This window comes from Plectropomus leopardus, chromosome 3, assembly GCF_026936395.1.
Source record: "Plectropomus leopardus strain MGB_pleo_1.0 chromosome 3, ASM2693639v1, whole genome shotgun sequence".
In the NCBI taxonomy this organism is placed as follows: domain Eukaryota; kingdom Metazoa; phylum Chordata; class Actinopteri; order Perciformes; family Serranidae; genus Plectropomus; species Plectropomus leopardus.
This window is the reverse complement of record NC_142178.1, coordinates 12,593,256-12,613,286: the sequence shown is the minus strand read 5'-3', so window position 1 is coordinate 12,613,286 and position 20,031 is coordinate 12,593,256. Positions and strand designations below refer to the sequence as shown.

At 40.5% G+C, this 20,031-nt stretch overlaps 2 protein-coding genes and 1 non-coding gene across 9 annotated transcripts in view; 2 read left to right on the top strand and 1 right to left on the bottom strand.

The window, feature by feature from the left end:
- The first annotated feature begins 571 nt into the window (after positions 1-571).
- On the top strand, positions 572-14,469 carry nol11 (nucleolar protein 11). Its single transcript, XM_088075651.1, has 18 exons — positions 572-769; positions 2,212-2,325; positions 3,174-3,230; positions 3,958-4,106; positions 4,730-4,787; positions 5,063-5,204; positions 5,638-5,844; positions 7,119-7,195; positions 7,642-7,765; positions 7,943-8,034; positions 8,548-8,613; positions 9,213-9,397; positions 10,562-10,687; positions 11,476-11,715; positions 11,917-11,995; positions 12,104-12,196; positions 13,230-13,337; positions 13,879-14,469. Exons 1-18 carry the CDS (start codon positions 623-625, stop codon positions 13,990-13,992), a joined length of 2,178 nt encoding a protein of 725 aa, XP_087931777.1. The 5' UTR covers positions 572-622; the 3' UTR covers positions 13,993-14,469.
- Positions 14,470-15,176: 707 nt separating this feature from the next.
- Positions 15,177-15,258, bottom strand: trnas-aga (transfer RNA serine (anticodon AGA)). Its single transcript has one exon. It is a non-coding gene; the product is annotated as a tRNA-Ser (tRNA).
- Positions 15,259-17,718: 2,460 nt separating this feature from the next.
- The window catches only part of LOC121941842 (nucleosome-remodeling factor subunit BPTF-like), a 58,232-nt gene continuing 55,919 nt past the window's right edge, over positions 17,719-20,031 (top strand). For 4 of the 7 annotated variants that reach the window (XM_088075650.1, XM_042484743.2, XM_042484742.2 and 1 more), the window contains exon 1: positions 17,720-18,592. In XM_088075650.1, the coding sequence (XP_087931776.1) occupies positions 18,016-18,592 (577 nt within the window). In that variant the 5' untranslated portion in view covers positions 17,720-18,015. Of the gene's footprint in view, positions 18,593-20,031 lie in introns of all 7 variants that reach the window. The other 3 variants (XM_088075647.1, XM_088075648.1, XM_088075646.1) reach the window with 1 other exon arrangement.

Here is a 20,031-nt window from a genome sequence, read left to right as displayed (position 1 = left end):
TTTATCTACCAAAACTGTGGGGTTTTTTGTTTGTTACATTAGAGCAACACTGTGCAGTTAGGCAACTTCTGTTCAGGTAATGTGATGCTATGCTGTGGAGATATGCTCGGATGCATTATAAATGACCACAGTCAATGTTTTCACTTTACCTATACTTCTACCAATATTTACAGGAAATGGACACAAACCCATTTTTTTGAACAGAAGGAGCCTAATTGTGTAGTCATCATAATAGGCTATACAGAAAATTAGATTGTTTTAACTGAACGTGTATCTGCCTGATACAGTTGGAGGGCCCACTCTCTATCGGCCCCAAGCCCAAAGGCCTCAGTGCTACTGCCTGCACTGTTTACCTTATATATACGCTCCTGACTGAGTTTCAAAAAGCACTAATTAGGCCACTCTAAACATAAACTACAGACTTAAGATCAGTAATCACCATTGACGAATCACGTACACAAAGAAGATTTCGCCGTTTTAACCAGCACTCTGCAGTAGAAATCATCTGGTAGTTTTAGCTTTACTCTGTGCGCGCTCCCGCGTTGTGCACTTAGATCACCAGTAACCTCGCCTCGCGAATCTCTCGCGAGATCCTACGCGTTCTACCTTCTTCTCGTCCAGCATGGCCGCGCTGTATGAGGGATACACGTTGTGCGGACTTGCTCCAGCTCAAAATCTGTCTAATTCAGGCGTTCAGGGCATCGAAGCGGAAAGAGACGGCGACCATGTCGTCGTCACCGACTCAACCAGATCTGTCACGCTGTACAAGGTAACATTTAACGTTCGTTTTTGAGGAGGCTCCTCTGAGCAGCTGATAAGGGCGACCTGCGTTATAACTCGTGTTGGCATCCTCGGCTGTGCAACTGAGGCACAAACCACCAGGACAGACAAGACAACAGACACCCGAGCTAGCTGTAATAATACACTGACTCCCTTTGCGCGAAAATAGTAAGCAAAGGTCCCGTAAGCTGTTGTAAACATCATGCCATTCAACAGAAGCGGGCACGTGCTAGCTAACGTTGGCTATATCAAGGCACACACAGCTTGCTAACGAAGGTGTTTGTGCACATTTATCAATTGTGCAGCTCCATATACCGCTCAAAAACCCAACAGGCAGCTTCTATGCAGCATTTGTCAACTTTCAGAAATGGTCTCATTTGCTTATTTCTCGATTTTCTATCCAACGTCACAATCTGTATATTTTTATATACACGTTATAATAATATCACAACTCACACCATGACATTATCACGCCAGCGTTTATCAGTGGATATATAGGTGAAGGTATGTGTACATAAAACAGGCCCCTTGGCAAAGATACATGATTTTGTGCTCCTTTTGGGTCAGTTTGTAGTTGTTTCGGCCTTCGTAAGTTCATTTGAGGTCTCTCTGAGCTAAATTTGTGTCTTATTTAGGTTATTTTGGGTCTCTGTGGGGTCATTTTAGTCTGCCGCCACAAATAGATTTTCTATTTTTGGAGCTAAACCGTTCATTAGGCGCACTGTTGAAATATAAATACTATTTGGTTATCCATTGCATTGCACTCACAGAGTGCAGAGTGTACACTGGGCACAGATGGGGCAGCAGAATACCAGGTGCATTAAAACTGAAACTTAATCGTACATTTTGCTGGTTCTAAAATATTGCACTCACTCACAGAATCATCTATCGATCTGATTTGATCAGATCAGCTCTGAATGAATTGACATATCAATTATCCACCCCTGGAGTCACAACTGCTGCTGAGGAAAAAAAGAACTCCACCTGCACTGTGTACACAGACCTGCAAAAACCTCTGAATTTCAAGAGGGGACACGTGCTTTTAAAAACATTTTGCTGCCGTTGAAAGGTTTGTTGTTGTTGTTGTCAACCACCACCACAGTTTAACTCTCATTCTGTTGAGAAACACTGAATTTTGTGTTTCTGGTCATTTTGTTGCTTAGAAGTCATTTTTTATCTCCTTGTAGTTGTGTAAATTTGTGCTCATTTTGAGTCTCTGTTTGTTCGGTACATTTTAATTTAAGTCATTTTGAAGATGAGGTCAGGGCCCATGACAATTTGGGCCTTTGCCTGGTAATCCCGCTCTGTAATCCAACCATGGGTGAAGGGAAGCCGTTTGTGTTGTGACTGGTAGAACCTTAATGGATGAAGTCGACGTCGTTAACATTATGAACTCCTTCTCTTTTTTGTGTGTTTTTGTGATTTTGACAGGTTTCAGACCAGAAGCCACTGAGCAGCTGGACGGTGAAACAAGGACAGACTCTGACCTGTCCAGCAGTCTACAATGCACAGACAAAGGAATATGTTGCAGTCTCGGATGGCAAGGTAGACTTTCAGTCATTGTTGTTGCGGCAAAGTGGAGATAGACAGACTCTTATTTGGATTCTGATGCTTGCTTTGGATGCAGCACTATCTGTAACAAGCCCCACTGACAATACAGACCGTAATGTAGTTATTTTTATACAAAAATAAAATAGTGAACTCCAACACACTATCAGCACTTAAGTCACTGAAAAAACGATGAATATAGCATTGCTTTTTTTTCCATTACAAATCTACTAACTGAATACCTGCATGACATTTTCCAGCCCATCTATCAATTGCTTATTCACTATACAGGGTTCCCACAGTCATGGAAAACCCGGGAAAGTCATAAAATTTCACAATCACATTTTCCAAGCCAGGGAAAGTCGAATCAAATCATTGAAAGTTTTGGAAAACTCATGACATTTTAATCTTCCATGTAATGTAACATTATGGCAAATTTCTTTTCTGCAGCTGTCAACTTAAGGTAGCTCTAATATGCGTTGGTGCATGACAGTGTTTAGTTTACCAATGCATATGTTTCTTTATTTTCTACCTGAATCCATCAGTCCCTTACTGTATGCCAGTTAGCTGAAATTTGAATACAGTTTGAATCAGATTTGTTTGAAAAGCATCTGACATGTAGGGCAAGAAAAAAAAACGTCTTTATTAGGGATGCTTAAAAAGTCATGGAAAAGTTTGGAACCTTTGTCAATGACAAATTTATGGGAACCCTGACTATAAAATTATTACTTATTTAAAGGCTTGACCTCACTAATTCATGTGGTTCTTTAAAGCTAAACCCATCTGTTACTCACTTTGCGTTCAAGAAATGTCAGCCAAAAAATGTCTGTGTTTTTGTTTTTCAGGTGATCAGAATTTGGAAGGAAGAAGACATACTCTTGGATAAGGCTTTCAAGGCAACCGTAAGTGTGAACATGACTGTCAAGCTCTTTTCTCTTGTGACATTTAAGGCAGGGCCATGCTTGTGAGATGTGTTTTCTGATCATGTCTAAAGTGTTGATACCTAGTCCAATATGAAAAGCCAGCTGTAGAGAGGGATGGCTGGAAGTGGTTTATTCAAACTGTGAGGCACTCTGTAGACATTTGTTTTCTCTTCATGTCTCTTTTTGTTTTTTAAATCGCATATTCTAGTTATTTCTTAAATGCGTTTATGCTTTATATGCACGTTTACTTTTTTGTCTTTTATTGTTCAGAACTTCTTTTATATTTCTGTATTTTTGTATTTTCCACCTCTGGCCTGTCTGCAACTCATTTTAAGTGTTATGGTATCCAAGTGCTTAAAAAGTCACGGAAAAGTTTGGAAATTAGGTGTGTGTGTGTGTGTGTGTGTGTGTAGCACTTGCATGTAAAGCACTTTGAACTGCATTTTATATATGAATGGTGCCATGCAAGCAAAGACTATTACTATGATTATTAATGATTATTATTACATGCTATGTTGCATGTCATTACTTTTGACACTGGAAATGAAAATGGATAATTTTAATTTCAAACCACTCAAAATATATTTGATGTGGTGATTTATGTCCATATGCAAGTTGTTATAATCCCTTATTTCTCTTCAAATGATTTAGGTGACAAAACCGAACACGTTCTCATTCCTGTCTCCTGCGTGTATTTTCTGTCCAGGTGTCCTCAGATGTCTGGAGGGTCCACTGTGAAGCAGGAGGGGAGCCTGTGGTCTTGTTTCAGAGAGGATCTGTGAGGCTGCTGGACTCTCTCCTCTCTGCTCCCCAGCAGCCCATAGAGGAGGTCCTGGCTCAAGAAGAGACTATAAGGTCAGTGTGCTTTACAAACCCAGCAGTAAATCTGTTGTTTTTTTTAAAAATCTGTTTATTGATTTTAGAACTTACTTTTAGAGTAAGTTGTAAATGAAGCAGAAACAATACAAAACCAAGAAAGAAACAAGACAGGACAAAAATACAAGATAAATCAGACCAGACCAAGATTTAAAAAAAAAAAAATCCTAAAATACAAATATGAATATGTATGTGTATAATGATAACTGTAACATTAAAACATAATGTAATTGTTGTTGATCAGACAAATGTCACAGCACAGTTTATGTCCCCAAAATACATTGCTAATCATTCAGGCACGTGTGGAAAGTCCAGCTCTTGTATAGGCTTGAGAAATGGGTCCCAATCTGCTGTGTTTTAATTGGGATTGAGAGGGAGGTTCAGAATCAGCCCTAAAAGATGCTTAAATGCTGGAGCAGGGCATTGAAATACAGACCTCTCCAATAATGGACAGCTCGCTCTACCACCTGATCCACGGCTTAATTTTAAACAATTTATATAGACCCTAAAATGTTAAATATTCAGATGACCTGGCTGCTCGTGCTGTGCTGTAGTCTCACCTGTTGTTGATGAAAATCATTTTTGTTGTTGTCTGTTTTTAGGTGGAGCACCAACATAGTGACAGAGTCACAGCACTTTGTCATCTTCACAACTGAACAGGTAACATCAGTTTAAATGTTGGGCTTTGGACAAAAGCCAAAAGCTTTACATGTCAGTTGAATGAATTCAGTTTTGCCTCTGTATCACAACACAGTGCTGTAATGAGGATTCATTTGTAACCCCTCCTGTGCACCTGCATGGGAATGACATTTTTTTATGACCCAATTACCGATTGCTCGTTTTGTCTGTCCTCCTTTTCTCCATGGACATATGCGTGAAATCTTTGTAATCAGTGTATGTAAAGGGTAGTTTTCCTTGTCATTGTTTTCCTACAGAAAGGAGATCATTTCCTCTACCTGCAGAGACTGAATCCCAACTCCCTACAGAGGTACAGGCTGGAGAAAGAGGAGCCTGGTCTTTCGCCGCTCAGCTTCTCTGCCTCCTACAGCGACAAACACATCCGCCTGCTTTATCTCTGTAAGCCTGAGTTTCCTGTGAAAATATTCCTAGTGTCAGTATGTGACAGCATAGGCTCGTTGTGTGGCTTTGTAAATGAAAAGGCGCTCAAAATAGTGGGTCACATTAATCTTAAAAAAAAAAACAATAAAAGGTTTAATTTCTAGCAGTGCCAGCCTGTGGCAGCAACTCGACTACCTTTGATGTAGGAGGTTTGCGGTAAAAAAGTGTTTAAGTGTGCATTCTCAAACCGGACCTGTTGCCAACTGATGCTGTTCGGGTTTCCACACTATAGCAGTAATGAGTTTTGGTTGCGCTTACAGAGTGTCGTGTCCACTCGGACTTCATATTGTAAATTATACACCCTGTTGCACAAACACAGGATTTTACACGCAAGATGATTTATTACTCATTCTTTTTACCTCTTGTGCCTCATCATTTTCCATCTATCCAGACCCTAACGGTCATGTGTACCAAAGTGTCGTGTCTGTGCGGGGCCTGATGGTGGACGAGGGGGCCCAGGGTCTCTCGCTGCCCCGCAGCCTGCTGCTGGGTCTCCCTGTCGGCGAGGGCCTGCTGGAGGCTGCATCAGCTCAGGTGCTGGATGAAGCCCATGTAGCTGTTGTGGGGGTTCCACATCCCTCTGCCGGAGCTGGTAAAGGTATTTGCAGCTTAATTACACCGCCTCAAATGAAGACCACAAAGGCTCTACACAGACAGGTTTTCAGGTGGAATTAGTCTGAGCATCTACTAAAAGTTCAATTTTAAACATGACAGATTTTGATAAAATCAATCTGCGATGTACCCTGAGGTTCTCAGTAAGCCGTTCTATTGAGTCAGCATGCATTATTTTTAAGTTTACACTTGAAAAAACTGCGACAAAGCAGTTATTCATTAGCTTATCTGTTTGTCTTTTCAATCTTCACAAGCCAGTGTAAAAACAAACAAACAAACAAACAAAAAAAAGCTTTACACTAAGATTATCTGTACTGACCCCACACTGAGGAAATCCACTAAATACAGCAGCCCAGGAAACAAAAGTAAAGGAAAAAGTGAGTGATGAGTGATAATTGAAAATAAAACAAAATAAAAACATGACAAAAAACACAAAAAGAGGAAAATATAAGCACAATATAACACAATTGGGGTTAGCATTGCACACACATTAAATTGAATAAAACACATCTCTGCTTGGGCAGTCTTTAAGGTCTAGTGTGTGCAGTATAGTGACATCTAATGATGAGCTTGCAGATTGCAACTAATAGTACGAAAATATAAATGAAACATCTACCCAACCCTTCACATCTAAGTTGTTTTTATTTATATGTTGTTTTTTTTTACATTGACAAAATCTAAACTCAATAATCAGAATGGGGGGCACCCTGATAGTTACATGGATACTGCTCTGCCACGTAATTGCAGTGTCCTGGGTTCAACTGTGGGTCCTTTGTTGCATTTCATAGCTCTCTCTCATTACCCCTGTTTCTATTCTGCCTCTATACTGTCACAGTGTTAATTGTCCAATTACAGTGAAAATGCCAAAAAAACACTTTTTAAAAAATAGTGAGAATGTGCAGGCAGGCATTTCTTATAAGGCTATAGTTGTTGTTGTGTTTTGTTTTGTTTTTTTTTTTATCACTGACTGGTCTGAATTTGTTTTCTTGTCCTGTAGGGAAATGACAGGAAAATTTGTTTTCTTTTTAAACTAAAATAAATTCATGGACAAACTATTAGAGTTAAAATAGATACAAGGCTATCATTTAAATTAATTGCATTAATTTTGACATGTGGGGGTTGTTTTTTAGAATAAATACACAAGAATGATGACCTGCAGCTATGTGACTTCAGTATCTGACGCAAGTGTGTGTGTGGGTGTGTGTGTGTGTGTGTGTGTGTGTGTGGTTCTTGAATGGCTCTCTGTCTTTGATTTTTCAGACTTCCTCTGCATCTGGAATACCAATTTCCAGACGCTCCAGGCAGGGAAAGAGATGGCGGGTAAAATCTACGGACAGGTAGGAATGCTTTGGTGTATGAAGTGCAAAGCAAATTGTTCTCTAGCATTTCTGTTATAATATCAGTGAATGAATCAATATACTGTTAATGATTTTTTTTTTTAGCTTAATCGCCAGTGTGTACATGAGCTTATGTTGCTGAGGTTAGAAGTACGCACCCACCGCCCACTCATGCTTCCCTCAGTGTTCTTAGTACTGCAGGCCAAAGTTCCCTGTCCTTCCAGCTGCTGGGTGCTGATGGAGGACTGTATGACTTTGGTAGAGCATTGTGTCTGCTCTCCACTGTGACGGGGCTCACTGTCCCTCCTCACAACTTAATGGCAGTTTACAATCTTAATATTGATGCATAAATAGACGAGTTGGGCTAGTTTACAAGTGCACGCTGTTAAACTATGTGCCATTAATTTCTGTTTGTGTTCACCTTTTTTCCTCTCTCTTTGATTCAGCTGTGGAGTTATTCAAACAAGTTGTTCATCCCACACGGGAAAACGCTCTCTGTTATTCCATATGAGTGCCCCAAATCTAACCTGGCCTCTGCTCTGGGAAAACTAAGGCAGGTCAAGACTGAAGGTGAGCTAAAGGGAATTCGTAGTAGTGCTCCTGCAGCAATCCAAACTTTATGCGAAAGACATAAATTAAACAGAAAATTTTGATGCCCGATAACACTAATTTAGTCTTTATAAATAATACTGCAAAAATGTGCATGTTCACTCAGTTCACTGTGGGTTTTTCTTCCTGCTGCTTAAGAGTCCAAAGCTCCCACTTCTGTACCGTCTTGGAATAACATTCTGCATGAAGAGAAAGCTCATCCCTCCCGGACAGTGGAGACCAGGAAGACGGTATGTTGGAGACATTTTCATGACAATATAAGAAAAGTTTCACAGATGGAAAGAGGCTCAACAGCTGCTGTATGAATTGCTGGTGCATCAGTCCCACACACCGTTGCTTTTGCTTACAGTGTTTCCCAGATCAACGGCTAATTGACACTAGCTCCGTATGAAATAGTCATTTACAGTAGTTACATTGTTCACAAAACGTATAAGATTTTGTCTTGTGGTAAGAGGAAAATTCATAATACTACAGGGCCACTGTATTGTTTATTAGTAGATTTATCTATGATGGTAATCTAAATTGTATGTAAAGAAGTCTGTATCACAAAACAGCTCATAAAATTCCTGAATTAACATGCACCCACTTGTGAAACACTTTTTGCAAATTAGCAGTTCACTGCTTTTGCCGTTTAAAGTTCTGTGTATGTTTGAATGTAATGTTACCTAAAGAGTAATGGTCCAGTAATGCTCCTGTCAGTGGTGTCATCTTTGTTTTGATTTTTTTTTTCTCTTTCCACACAGAGAACAACCCGTAAGAGCCAGGCAGCACCTACTTTCACAAATGAGCAAGTTCTGGAGCTCATCAAGGTAACAAAAATATATTTTTAATGTCTCTCCTGCAAAATACTGAAACAGCATTGACAAAAAATGAATATTTCAGGGTTCCCACGATCATGGAAAACCTGAAGAAGTCATGGAATTTCACAATCACGTTTTCCAGGCCTAGAGAAGTCATGGAATTAGTAAAAATCATTTTTTGAAAAGTCATGAAATTTTGTTGTGTGTATTGGATCTTTTTACAGTAATCTTCAGTAGATACACTTCCAGATGATGAAACATAACAACAAATGTATTTTCTGAAGTTGTTGGTGTAACGTAGCTCTAATATGTGTTGACGTGTGACCATTTGTTTACCATCACATACATTTCTTTTTCTTTTTTCTTTTTTTTTGCATTTCCTCTCTCTCTCCATGTATGCCAGTGCTTCAAAAATATGTTTGAATGAAGTTCTACATCGAGCATTTAATATATTTGAAAGCACCTGGCAAGAAGGGCAAGAAAAAAAAATATGGGTCCTTGATAAGTCACGGAAAAGTTTTGAAATTTTGTCCATGAAAATGCCTGGGAAAACTGATTTTTATAGACTAACAATAAGATAAATGAAATATTTAAATGTCCTCCTCCAGACGGCATCAGTAGAAGAGGTCCAGAAAGAGGTGGAAGTGCTCCTCTCAAGGACAGACATCCAGGACCTGCAGCCCTCAGTGGGACAGCTAGCATCAACTCTTGTGTCCCGGAGTCTTGAAGATCCAGCCTTCTACACCCCCAGCAGCCTGGCACAGCTGGTGCACACTCGCTGCCTCTGCCACAGGTCAGTAAGGGATGGCAACAGAACCCAGGTGATATTGTATTTCTTTAAAGGAGAGGTATGTGACATTCAGAGAATATGTATGATTTAAAACTGGGACACACGCTGGGTGCTACTCCTGTGATTACTCTGAGAACTTCAAGAGCAGGATGCAGGCTGCGTATGAGGTTGCTAAGTGACCATAATCAGCACTGTATCAAAGCCTACTTACTAGAAACCCTGCGTGTAGAGCTAAATTTCTTCCAGGTGTTGTTTATTAGGTGTAGTATATTCTCTTTGGGGCAGGTGTAAAGCTCTGTGTTCCTCCACAATAAAGTGATCGGTGCCCCCTCCATATTTACCACTGACTGATATTTACAGAAGAAAGAGACTGCCGGCTGTGATTTGTTGTTCCATGTCACATGACATGCGGTGCATGCTATTGCTTTCCAAATGTTGAACTCTTTTTATTTCAGAATGCAGCCGTCTTGTCATTAAAAACAGGTGCTCGGGAATGCTTGAGCGTCGTAGCAGCGTTTCTCTCGCTTTTGAATGCATCCTCTGCCCATCTAAATGTAAAAAACAAGTATTTGAGGGCGAAAAAAGGTGGCTTGTGTACACAAATTAAAGTTGGGGGCAGGATTATCTACACACAGTTCTCAACATGGAGGTGGCTGAGCAGGCAGCCAGCAGCTAATAGTGCCAACTCAAAATACAGCACTGACAACAGCCACAGCGCTGACACAGTTAACCGGGGGAATCAGAGGGTTCGTGCTACACGTCTGTGACAACGCCATCCTGAGTTTAGTGGTAAACGCTGCATGAGGGCAGTGCAGAACGGCGAGTAGTTGGTCAATAGGATACACACAGAGACTTGCATGCACTAACACGAACGTGCAGTCAGACTGTTAAACACAACAAACAAAGAAGCTGAGATCAGGGCACTTACACAACAAGCAGGCAAATAGTTTGCTGCGATATGAATCCTCTGAATGTCGCATATGGAATCTTCAATGTGAAAGTAACTCAGAGCTGAAATATCGACTGTCAAAACTGTTAAATCGATATTCAGTGTGCAGAATGTATTTCTAAACCAGAATTTGAATGCAAATGTCATAATTTAGTACAGAAGATCAACCAGTGTTATTTCTGTTGAATGTGACCATTTTTCATCATGGCCCTCCACAGTGTGTGTCCTGACCTTGTGCTTCTGGCCCTGGAGAGGAAGGACTACTTTCTGTGTCAGCTCTGCCTGCAGTTCTTCCCTGACATCCCCGAGGCTATCACCTGTGCCTGCCTGAAGGCCTTTATCAGGTAAAACTGATGGTTCTCAAGTACACAACCCCTTCAATAAACACTGTAAGTAGAGTTCTCAACAGGCCAAAACCTGAACTAAAACCTGAACCAAACCGATCCATGTGAGTTGAATCCCACACCCCGCCCGTCCGATATCATTACATAAAATACTGACCCTGAGCCCGACCAAGCCTGACCTCCTTAAAAAAGCTCTAATCGGCTTCTAACGCCAGGGACACACCAGCAGTGTGGCGAGCTAACCAGTGGAAAATGAACCAACTCAGTGGATCACTGACTCCTCGCTGTATTTCCCCGCCAGAGAAGCTCCCTGCTTCGGTTGGGAGGGATGGTTGCTGCTCCCTCTGATGTCCATTGATATCAATCAATCAGTCAATCACTCTGTCAATCAATACAGGCTAATATATGTTGTATTTACATTTTTACTGAATGATTCTTACATAAATTATGTTCAGAGTGTTCTCTTATAATTTTGTTTTATTTATTTATTTTGAAAAACAAAGTGGTTTTTTTCCCCTTTATTTTTATTCTCAGCCCTACCAGACCCGGCCAATCAGCACACATTTACTGCCTGAACCCGACCGGTCGGGCATGGGTTGAGATTGAGAATTTAAACAGTAATACCGGTGTAAATTGATGTTGTTTTGATACTACCACTGTGGGGCACTAAAGTAACATATTTTTGTGATTTAGCAGGTCAAAAATCTGATCATTTGCCTGATTCAGTGTCATGTAAAATGTAAAAAAGGAACAAATAAACAGTGTGTTACTATACCCTGGTCTTGCAGTATGCCAGACGTCGATGCAGAGAAAGTGAGCCTGGAGCCTGACAGTGTCTCCTTCATGGAAACTCTAATGGCCAGAGAGCGTGGGCCGGCTGCTTTGCAGAATGGTTTCAGCCCCACCTTGGTTGACATGGAGCATTCAGACAGCGTCAGTGGAGGTGGCACCAGAGCGGAAGACAAAGAAAAGACCTCGACTTCAACAGAACAAATCTGTCCAGTGGGGTTACACAAAGCTGTTCTACTGTATCCTGCCAGTGCGCTGTCACTCAGACACAATATTTTTTTACCATTCTGTGACATTTTGTTGTTCACGATGAAGCAGATGCTTACTTTTTTTGTGTCAGTAACACGTTTTATTTAAAGGTTAGATAGCGTAATGGCAACCTTTTTTGTGTTGAGTGATTTGAATTTGCTATGTATTAGTTCTTAACTCAAGCTGCACAGAAATGAGGTCCTGCAGACGGCGTACAGCGACTCTTTCCTCCTCCCACACCTGAAAGATCTTACCTCCCAGCAGGTTGTTGTGAGTAACAGCTGGTTATTTTTTGCCACATCTCTAAAAATAAAACAGGCAGCCATACCCACTGCACATTTTCAAAACACTAACTAGATGCATGTTCTCTCCAATCAGCTTTTCCTCCAGTACCTGCAGTTCCTCTACCTAAAATATTCCCAGGATGCTTTCCCACAAATGCACGGATTGAGATCACCAAGTCTAACTCAGGTCGGTGTCAGCATCTAACGAGATAATTAGGGTGGCCACACTTGACATATTGGCTCAGCTTGTATCTGTCTCACCGGGACACATTAAGTGACAAGTTCCGGAGGCGGAAAAAATATTTTGCTGACAGATTGTGGAATAATACAGACATGGTTGATGTCAGAGTCACATTCTGACCTGAACTGTGTGCGGTCTGTTTTAATCAAGTTCAGCCACAGTGCATTGACACAGCATAAAAAGATGGAGACTTTTTGCAACAGTTTTTACAAACTTGTATTATGCAACAAACATGTAAAAGCACTGGAATTGTGATTTTCAGAATTCCCGCTAAACTATGTTATTTTTTTTATTTATTTTTTTTTTTTTACCTTAAAATGGTCTTAAAGAAACGGTGGGATGCTACCATGAGGTCATTACAGTTTGAAAAGAATTCTATTATCAAAACCCTTTAACAGTCACACTTAAGAAATGCCTTCGCAAAAAATTATACATTATAGACCATGGACTGTTACCAAAATGCATCAATTTATTAGAAAAAAATCTTAGAATAGTGCATTGTAAGAAGTGCAAAAGTCAATATAATGTAACAGAAGTCAGAAAATATAAGTAACTTCATACAGTAAACATAAAAATTAATAGATACAATAAAAATGAATCCAGTAAAAATTCCGTATGAAATATGTGGTAAAAAAGTCAATGTTATATAATAAAAATCTTAAAATAAAAGTAACTTCATCAAATAAAGAAATAGAATAAATATAAGAAGAAAAAAATTACAAATAGTAATGAATCTAGTGACAAAATCAGTTTAAAATGTATGGTAGAAAATAACAGTCAATTTGATATAATAAAAATAGAACTGAACAGAATAACACTATAATAAAACTATTTAAATGCATTGTAAAAACATCTGTATAAAATGAAATTGGGTTTGACCAAGTTTTTGGTAAAGCAATATGATCACAAAACATGTCAGCTGTGTGGTTACAATGCCTTTTAAAGGGTTAACTCAGCTTTCCTATGCATTTGATTGCAGATCATGGATTGGGTATGCTTGCTGCTTGACGCCCACTTCACAGTGCTCGTGATGACTCCAGAGGCCAAAGGCTTACTGCTGAACCTGCACAGATTTGTTAAGTCTCAGGTACCAAACAGTCTTGCTGTCTTTTGTCTGCTTTGTAGCTGCAGGTTAAATATTCTGTAAAACAAATGAGCATTTGGTGTGATTTTATCATCATGGTTATAATATAGTATATAATATATGGTTTGTAATGTCCAGGGATTGGTTGTGGGCCGAAGCTAAAGCAACTGTATTTAACAGTTTTCTCTTTGTCATTACTGTAATTTAATTGTTATTTACGACATCTATTGCACATCTGTCTGACCTGGAAGAGGGATCCCTCCTTAGTCGCTCTTCCTGAGGTTTCTACCATTTTTTCCCCCAAGCTACAGGGTTTTTTTGGGGGGAGTTTTTCCTTAGACGATGTGAGGGTCTAAGGGCAGAGGGATGTCGTATAATGTAAAGCCCTCTGAGGCAAACTCTGTTTTGTGATAATGGGCTTTATAAATAAAATTGAAATTGAAACAGCCTGTAGATCACTGCAGCTCATCAGAAAAACTGCTACAGCAGAAAAGTTATCCAAGAGAACAAAGTTTCACCGAAATTCCTTCTTTTGTGTCCACAGGTGAGACTGGTTTCTGAGCTTGGAAAGATTGAGGGAAGCCTTCAAGAGCTCAATAAGATGAAGACGAAGAAGGATGTCGGGCAATACTCTATTGAAGTCATTGAGCTGTTTTAGAACGTGTATACTTTTAATAAATCATTGAATATATTGTGTCATTTCAGTTTTAAACGTGTAGTGGTTTCATGGTAATGTACTTGTCCCAAATGGAACAGTACGAATTGCTCTTGGGCACAGATGTTACCCATTAAGATGCATATACATCAAGATGCATATGAGTAGTTGGTGTAACTTAGGCATTGAAGAGGTTACAGAAGCCTTTGAACTCTGTAAATGTGTTTAAGGTTATGAAAAATTGTTTTTTGTCATGCAAACTATATTAACAGAATAGTCAGTCTGCTCAATGTCACACTGATTAATAGCGAGTGTATTAAATGCATACAAATGCAATGCAAGTTTTAATAGAGCAGTCATATTATGGGGCTCCACACATTTGAGAGTGAATGGCTGTTTCTGTCAGCTGTGACTTTGTACTGGATTTTCAACAGGAGAGCATTTTATTTTCAATACAGATAATTATGAGAAAACTGCAAATCCATGCTTGTCCCTTTTTGTGTGGTATTTAATACCTGTGAATAATTACAAGATGCACAGACGTTAGTGCTGTTCGTCATGTTTTCTGGCCACTTATACTTATTTGTATTTAAATATATTATTGTAGGCAAATTTAGCTGGTGTAAGGCAGTTAACGCATAGTGGTTAATTAGACTTCATACTTTCCATACAAACACACCTGGTGCTTGGCCGTGCGAATTTACGTTTCCTACGCTAATGGTCCGCCCTACTCGCTCTGTGATTGGCTAGTTGTCGATACCGTCGCCGTTCTGATTGGTTAGGTTTAGGCAAGGGGCGTGAGATTGGTTAGGGTTATTAGGAATCAAAACCCTCTGTTTTTCGATCAAAAACAAAAACAAAAACATTTCGTTGTCGGCAGGATTCGAGTCTCATCCTCTCTCTCTCTCTCCACCTTTCACGCTTAAGCAGCCTTACGCAATAAATGCTAAACGCTCCACAACAATATTTTTTGAATGAATACATAATTACAAACACACCTGGTGTTTGGCCGTGCGAATTTACGTTTCCTACGCTAATGGCCCGCCCTACTCGCTCTGTGATTGGCTAGTTGTAAATACCGTCGTCGTTCTGATTGGTTAGGTTTAGGCAAGGGGCGTGAGATTGGTTAGGGTTGTTAGGAATCAAAACCCTCTGTTTTTCGATCAAAAACAAAAACAAAAACACTTCGTTGTCGGCAGGATTCGAACCTGCGCGGGGAGACCCCAATGGATTTCTAGTCCATCGCCTTAACCACTCGGCCACGACAACTGGTCCACTATATGTGACTATGTGCCTTTATAATCATATCAAATCATGATGACTTTGGATATGAATAATTATGTTATCGTAATGCGATCCTGCCAGTATCGACAATGTGGCTGGCTTATACAGCAGCCTGGGTTGTGTGCTGTGTAGGCTATTGGTGAAGTAGCTACCTGCCTAATAAGAAAAGCGCAACAACAGCAAAGATGAATGCCAAAATTGATATAACTCATTAAGTCAAACCCAGAGAGTGCTATTTAAAAAATTGTGAACGGAGACGCGACTGCACTTGTATTGCTATTCTTTTGTAATCCAGCTACACTCACATTAGATTCTAGCACAGGTTTTGATCAGCAGCAGCTCCTGATAGAGTTCAGAGTTCTGACCGAAAATGGAGCCAGGTTCCTCCGCAGAAAAAGTATAAACTAATTCTAAGGTAATAAAGAATGCATTTGTGTTTGGGATTATTTACAGCTGTTATTTTAAGAATGAAAATATTTGGGCAGCTAACTTTTCGTGGCGACTTCTTTAGGTTAGTATAATAGAGCTAAATGTCGGACGTATACTTATCTTCTCGCTTGGCTTTGCTGTGACGACGATGGCGACATGGCCGAAAATTAACGATGGAGTTACATCCGACCCGCCTGTGATTAAAGCCACCCAACAAGACTAGACGGCGCAAAAAAGTACTGTTGGCAGAAAGCGTTTGCATGGATAACTAATTTTATGAACTAGCACGGCAATTGCGTCTATTGTAGAAAAGTGAGTCACGTGACCTCGTAGCCACTTAGGCCTGTTTGTGTCAAGTTAGATAAAAAGTTAGGATAAAAACTGCACTTCCGATCTGCTACAGATAGGTGAGATCTTTATTTCGAACATGCCAAATAAAACGGGACTATGCGATATAAGGAAGAAAAACAACACTATAATGCCCGTCATACATAACTAAATAAATAATAAATAACTTAAGTATTTAATGTCCAAAAGGGAGTAGGAGGGAGTGAATACTCATCAAAACCGGCCTCCTTTTTTTTTTTTTTTTTTTTACAGATGTATCATATAGCCTAACTTAATTTTAAACATGAAAACAAAGTCACGTTACGGTGCCCGTTCCCAACTCTATTCTACCATCTCACATCACTTCAATATGGCATTTTGAAAACCTGTTTAAATGCGTTAAATGTTCCACAAAATAGCATTTAACATCGATATTTTAATTATATAAAGGGCCGCTTTTCAGGGGTGTAATAATACTTCATTCCAGTACTTAAGTATTTTGTGGGAGTATCTGTACTTTAGTTTCATACCATTTTTAAGGTGTATGTTATGAAGACATAAACTTCATAGTTCTCAAAATTCCTACCACTTGCTTTTTGTAAAAATGATTTACTTGTACCTTTACTTTCAGTACTTAAGTACATGAAATCAGGGACGTGTCTTGGGAGTGTCTAGGTGCCACCCCATTATGATTGGCTGTCTGCCCAGTCAGTTTGAATTGTTTGATGAGTAAACTGAATTTTCATTTACAAGTGCAATTCAGTCTAAACCCGAGATGCACTAATGTGCCAGAGTAGAGTCTAGCCTTACTAATTTCACATAAATAAACTGATACAAGTGTTTGCTCCCACAGGTTTATTGATTTTTTGTCACTTTATACTTGTTGCTGTACTATATACATTTGGAGGCACAGTTTCTTTAATGCAGTATGGAAGCTTTATTTTACATTTGTGTAGTGTCACTCTATTGTGTTGTGATTGGTACATCTATTTATCTTTTGATCTAAACTATAAACAGGAACGTAAGACGCTGCAATGGTATTAATTACAGTAGGAGTGGAAACAAGATACAAGGTACAATTATTAGTCTTTTTTTCAACTATGTGTAAAAAATGAAATTACATTTTGTCCTTAAATTCTGCCAGTAGAGTCGAAGGTAAATTCCAAAATGGTAAATTAAAGCTATGTGGACATGTGTCTGCAGCAGCGGTTGGGCCACACCAGTATAAAATAAATAAATAAATAAAAGTCTGGACATGCCGTTGCATTGAATATCAGATACTTGCTTTACTAACTGAGCTATCAGGCGCTACAGGTGCAGAGGCTTCGTCTCGCCGACGCGAGTTCGATTCCCCTGTGCTGCATATCATCCTCTCTCGCTCCACCTTTCACGCTTGAGCAGCCTTACGCATTAAATGCTAAACGCCCCACAACAATCTTTTTGAATGAATAAATAAATACATCAGATACTTTACATCTTTTACTCAAGTAATATTTCAACAGGTGACCTCAACATCTACCAAAGTGATTCTCTGGTATGTAATATGTGCTTTTACTCAAGTGTGACTTTCGGGTGCGTCATCCACCACTGTCTGCTTTAATATTTTTGTTATGCTGTTTGCACATTTTTTATATTTAATAATTATTTGAGTTAGTATTTTCGCTTTGCTTTTACTTTGAAGGAGAGGCCACCTGTGTTCCGGTCTAACTGCTGCTGTGTGTGGCGCTGTTGACGCAGCTCTGGGGCCTGCTGTGTTTTCAACGGAGGGAGAGCCGAGAAGAAAAATGGCGTCTGCAGGCGACCCAGAGCGGGACACCGGCCATTCAGTTTGAGCTTTACGCCCCGAAATTGAGACCGGGGCTTGGTCGAGACTTCTCGGGAACCGTCCCCAGACCTGTTAGTGTCTTTCTCCCCCGCTTTTCTCCGGTGTGCGTGGCTCAACCAAGCACCGAAATTGAAGCGGAACAGCAGAGACTCTCTCCCACAATGAGGGGGAGAAGAGGAAGGCCGCCCAAACAAGCAGCTGTGATGCGGGAAGGTTCACCCGGGCCAGTCCGCGGCTCTCGGGGCAGCCGAAGCAGAGGGATGCGTGGACGGGGAAGAGGCAGAGGACGCGGCCGGGGACGTGGAGGAAGTGGCGGCGTTTGCGGCACTGGCTCTGCGGAGGTGGATACTGAAATCTCCGGTAGAGAGAACTTTCATTCGTCCCGGGGCCGCAGGAAAGTTGGAGCCTCCACCACGGTGGCGGCCGCGGCATCGCGGGGCAGAGGAGGGAGAGGGAGAGGCAGGGGGTCGAGAGGCAGCCGCGGCGGTAGAGGCGGAGTGAGGCGGCGGCCTCAAACCAAGGTGGTCTACGACGACAACAGCGACGAGGAGGATGATAATTTAAGCTACAGGTCAGACGACGACGAACTCCTGAACGACAACCCTTCGTCGGATCTTGAAGAAGAGGAGGCCTTGGGAAACGATTCTGACTATCTGGAGGAACTACCGGATGATGATGATGCCAGCTACTGTACCGAGAGTAGTTTTAGGAGCCACAGCACGCTCGGTAGCACCCCAGGTACGTCCGTTTGCAAGTGCACGCACTTAAGCACCGCATGTTTGCATAACTTAAAGTGTGCATTTTATTTTTCTTTAGTTCATTACAGAAAGCAAGCCGCATTGTTCAAAATGGAGCTTGCACTCAGAAACAGGCCTTTGTTTACCGTGTGCTCTGCTTGCCACTGGTTTGCAGATCTGCTCCACGCTTCAACCGGCTCTCGTGTTTGTGACTTTTTGTCGGATCAGCACATTTTTGTTGTCATGTTATAACAAATTATTTATCCGTGCTTTTTGTACCGCACTTTTTCATGCGCGCTCCATTTAACGCGTTTTCATACGAACGGGGAATCTGGATGTATGCAGTGTATTTATCACTTTCCATTCATTCATTCAACATTTCATTTCATGCTATCACAGTGCAGCATGTGCAGTTTCTACTAATGCAGACTACGATCTATCAAAACTCGCAGTTTGTAAACACTGCTTCACATTGGCGTCGGATTAACATTTTATAGTTCTACTTAATCTGAGGCAGTAGCACTGTCACATAAATTGTAATTATTTTTTTCTAACCCTAACCCACAAACATCTAGACCTTTGTACTTTGTCCAACTCTAATCTAGAAGACATATTTAGTTGCACACCGCTGCTAAATGAGTTTGAAAGGCCTTTGTTTTGAAGAGAAGCGCTCTTTTTTCACTTGTTGCAAACACCAACTCGTTAGAATATTACGTGGTGCACCGTTACCATAGTAACCACCGTGTTTATCAGGTGAGCAAATTAGAGCCATTATGCCCTCACTTATGGACAATCATGTCTGCAAAAATCAATTGACATAACCTGTTATATAAAACCAAGCACTGGAAGCAGTGTGCCAGCTACTGGGAGTAATTCCACATAGGATTACAGTTCTGCTCTTATGTTTGCATACTGTGGCAGACTTTGAAAAAAAAAAGTAGTGATCACATAATTTTTTTTTTTTTAAAGGATTCCAATTAAACGTTTAAGGCATCACAGGACAGCACAGCCATAAAACAAAACCTAGCAATAAATAAAATACTGAGATGGTTCCTGTTTAAAAGTTTGCACACCCTTGGTTCTTACTAGTATGGATTGCCCCCTTTAACATCAATGGTGGCTTGCGGTCTTTTGTAATAGTTGTGGATAAGGCCCTTTATTTTCTCAGGTGGTAAAGCTGCCCATTTTTTTTGCCAAAAAAATGCAAGGTGCTGTTCTTTCTTTGGTATTCTTGCATGAAATCCGAGTTCGAGGTCTTCACAAACTGGTTCAATGGTATTGAGGTCAAGAGACTGATGGTCAGTCCAGAACTCGTCTGCTGATGTAGCCGCTGAAGGGTCAACTCATGGTTTTGGATGATTGTCGTTTTGGAAAGTCCTAGTGTGTCCCACGCATAGCTTCCAGACTTATAAATGCAAATTGTCCTCCAGTATTTTCTGG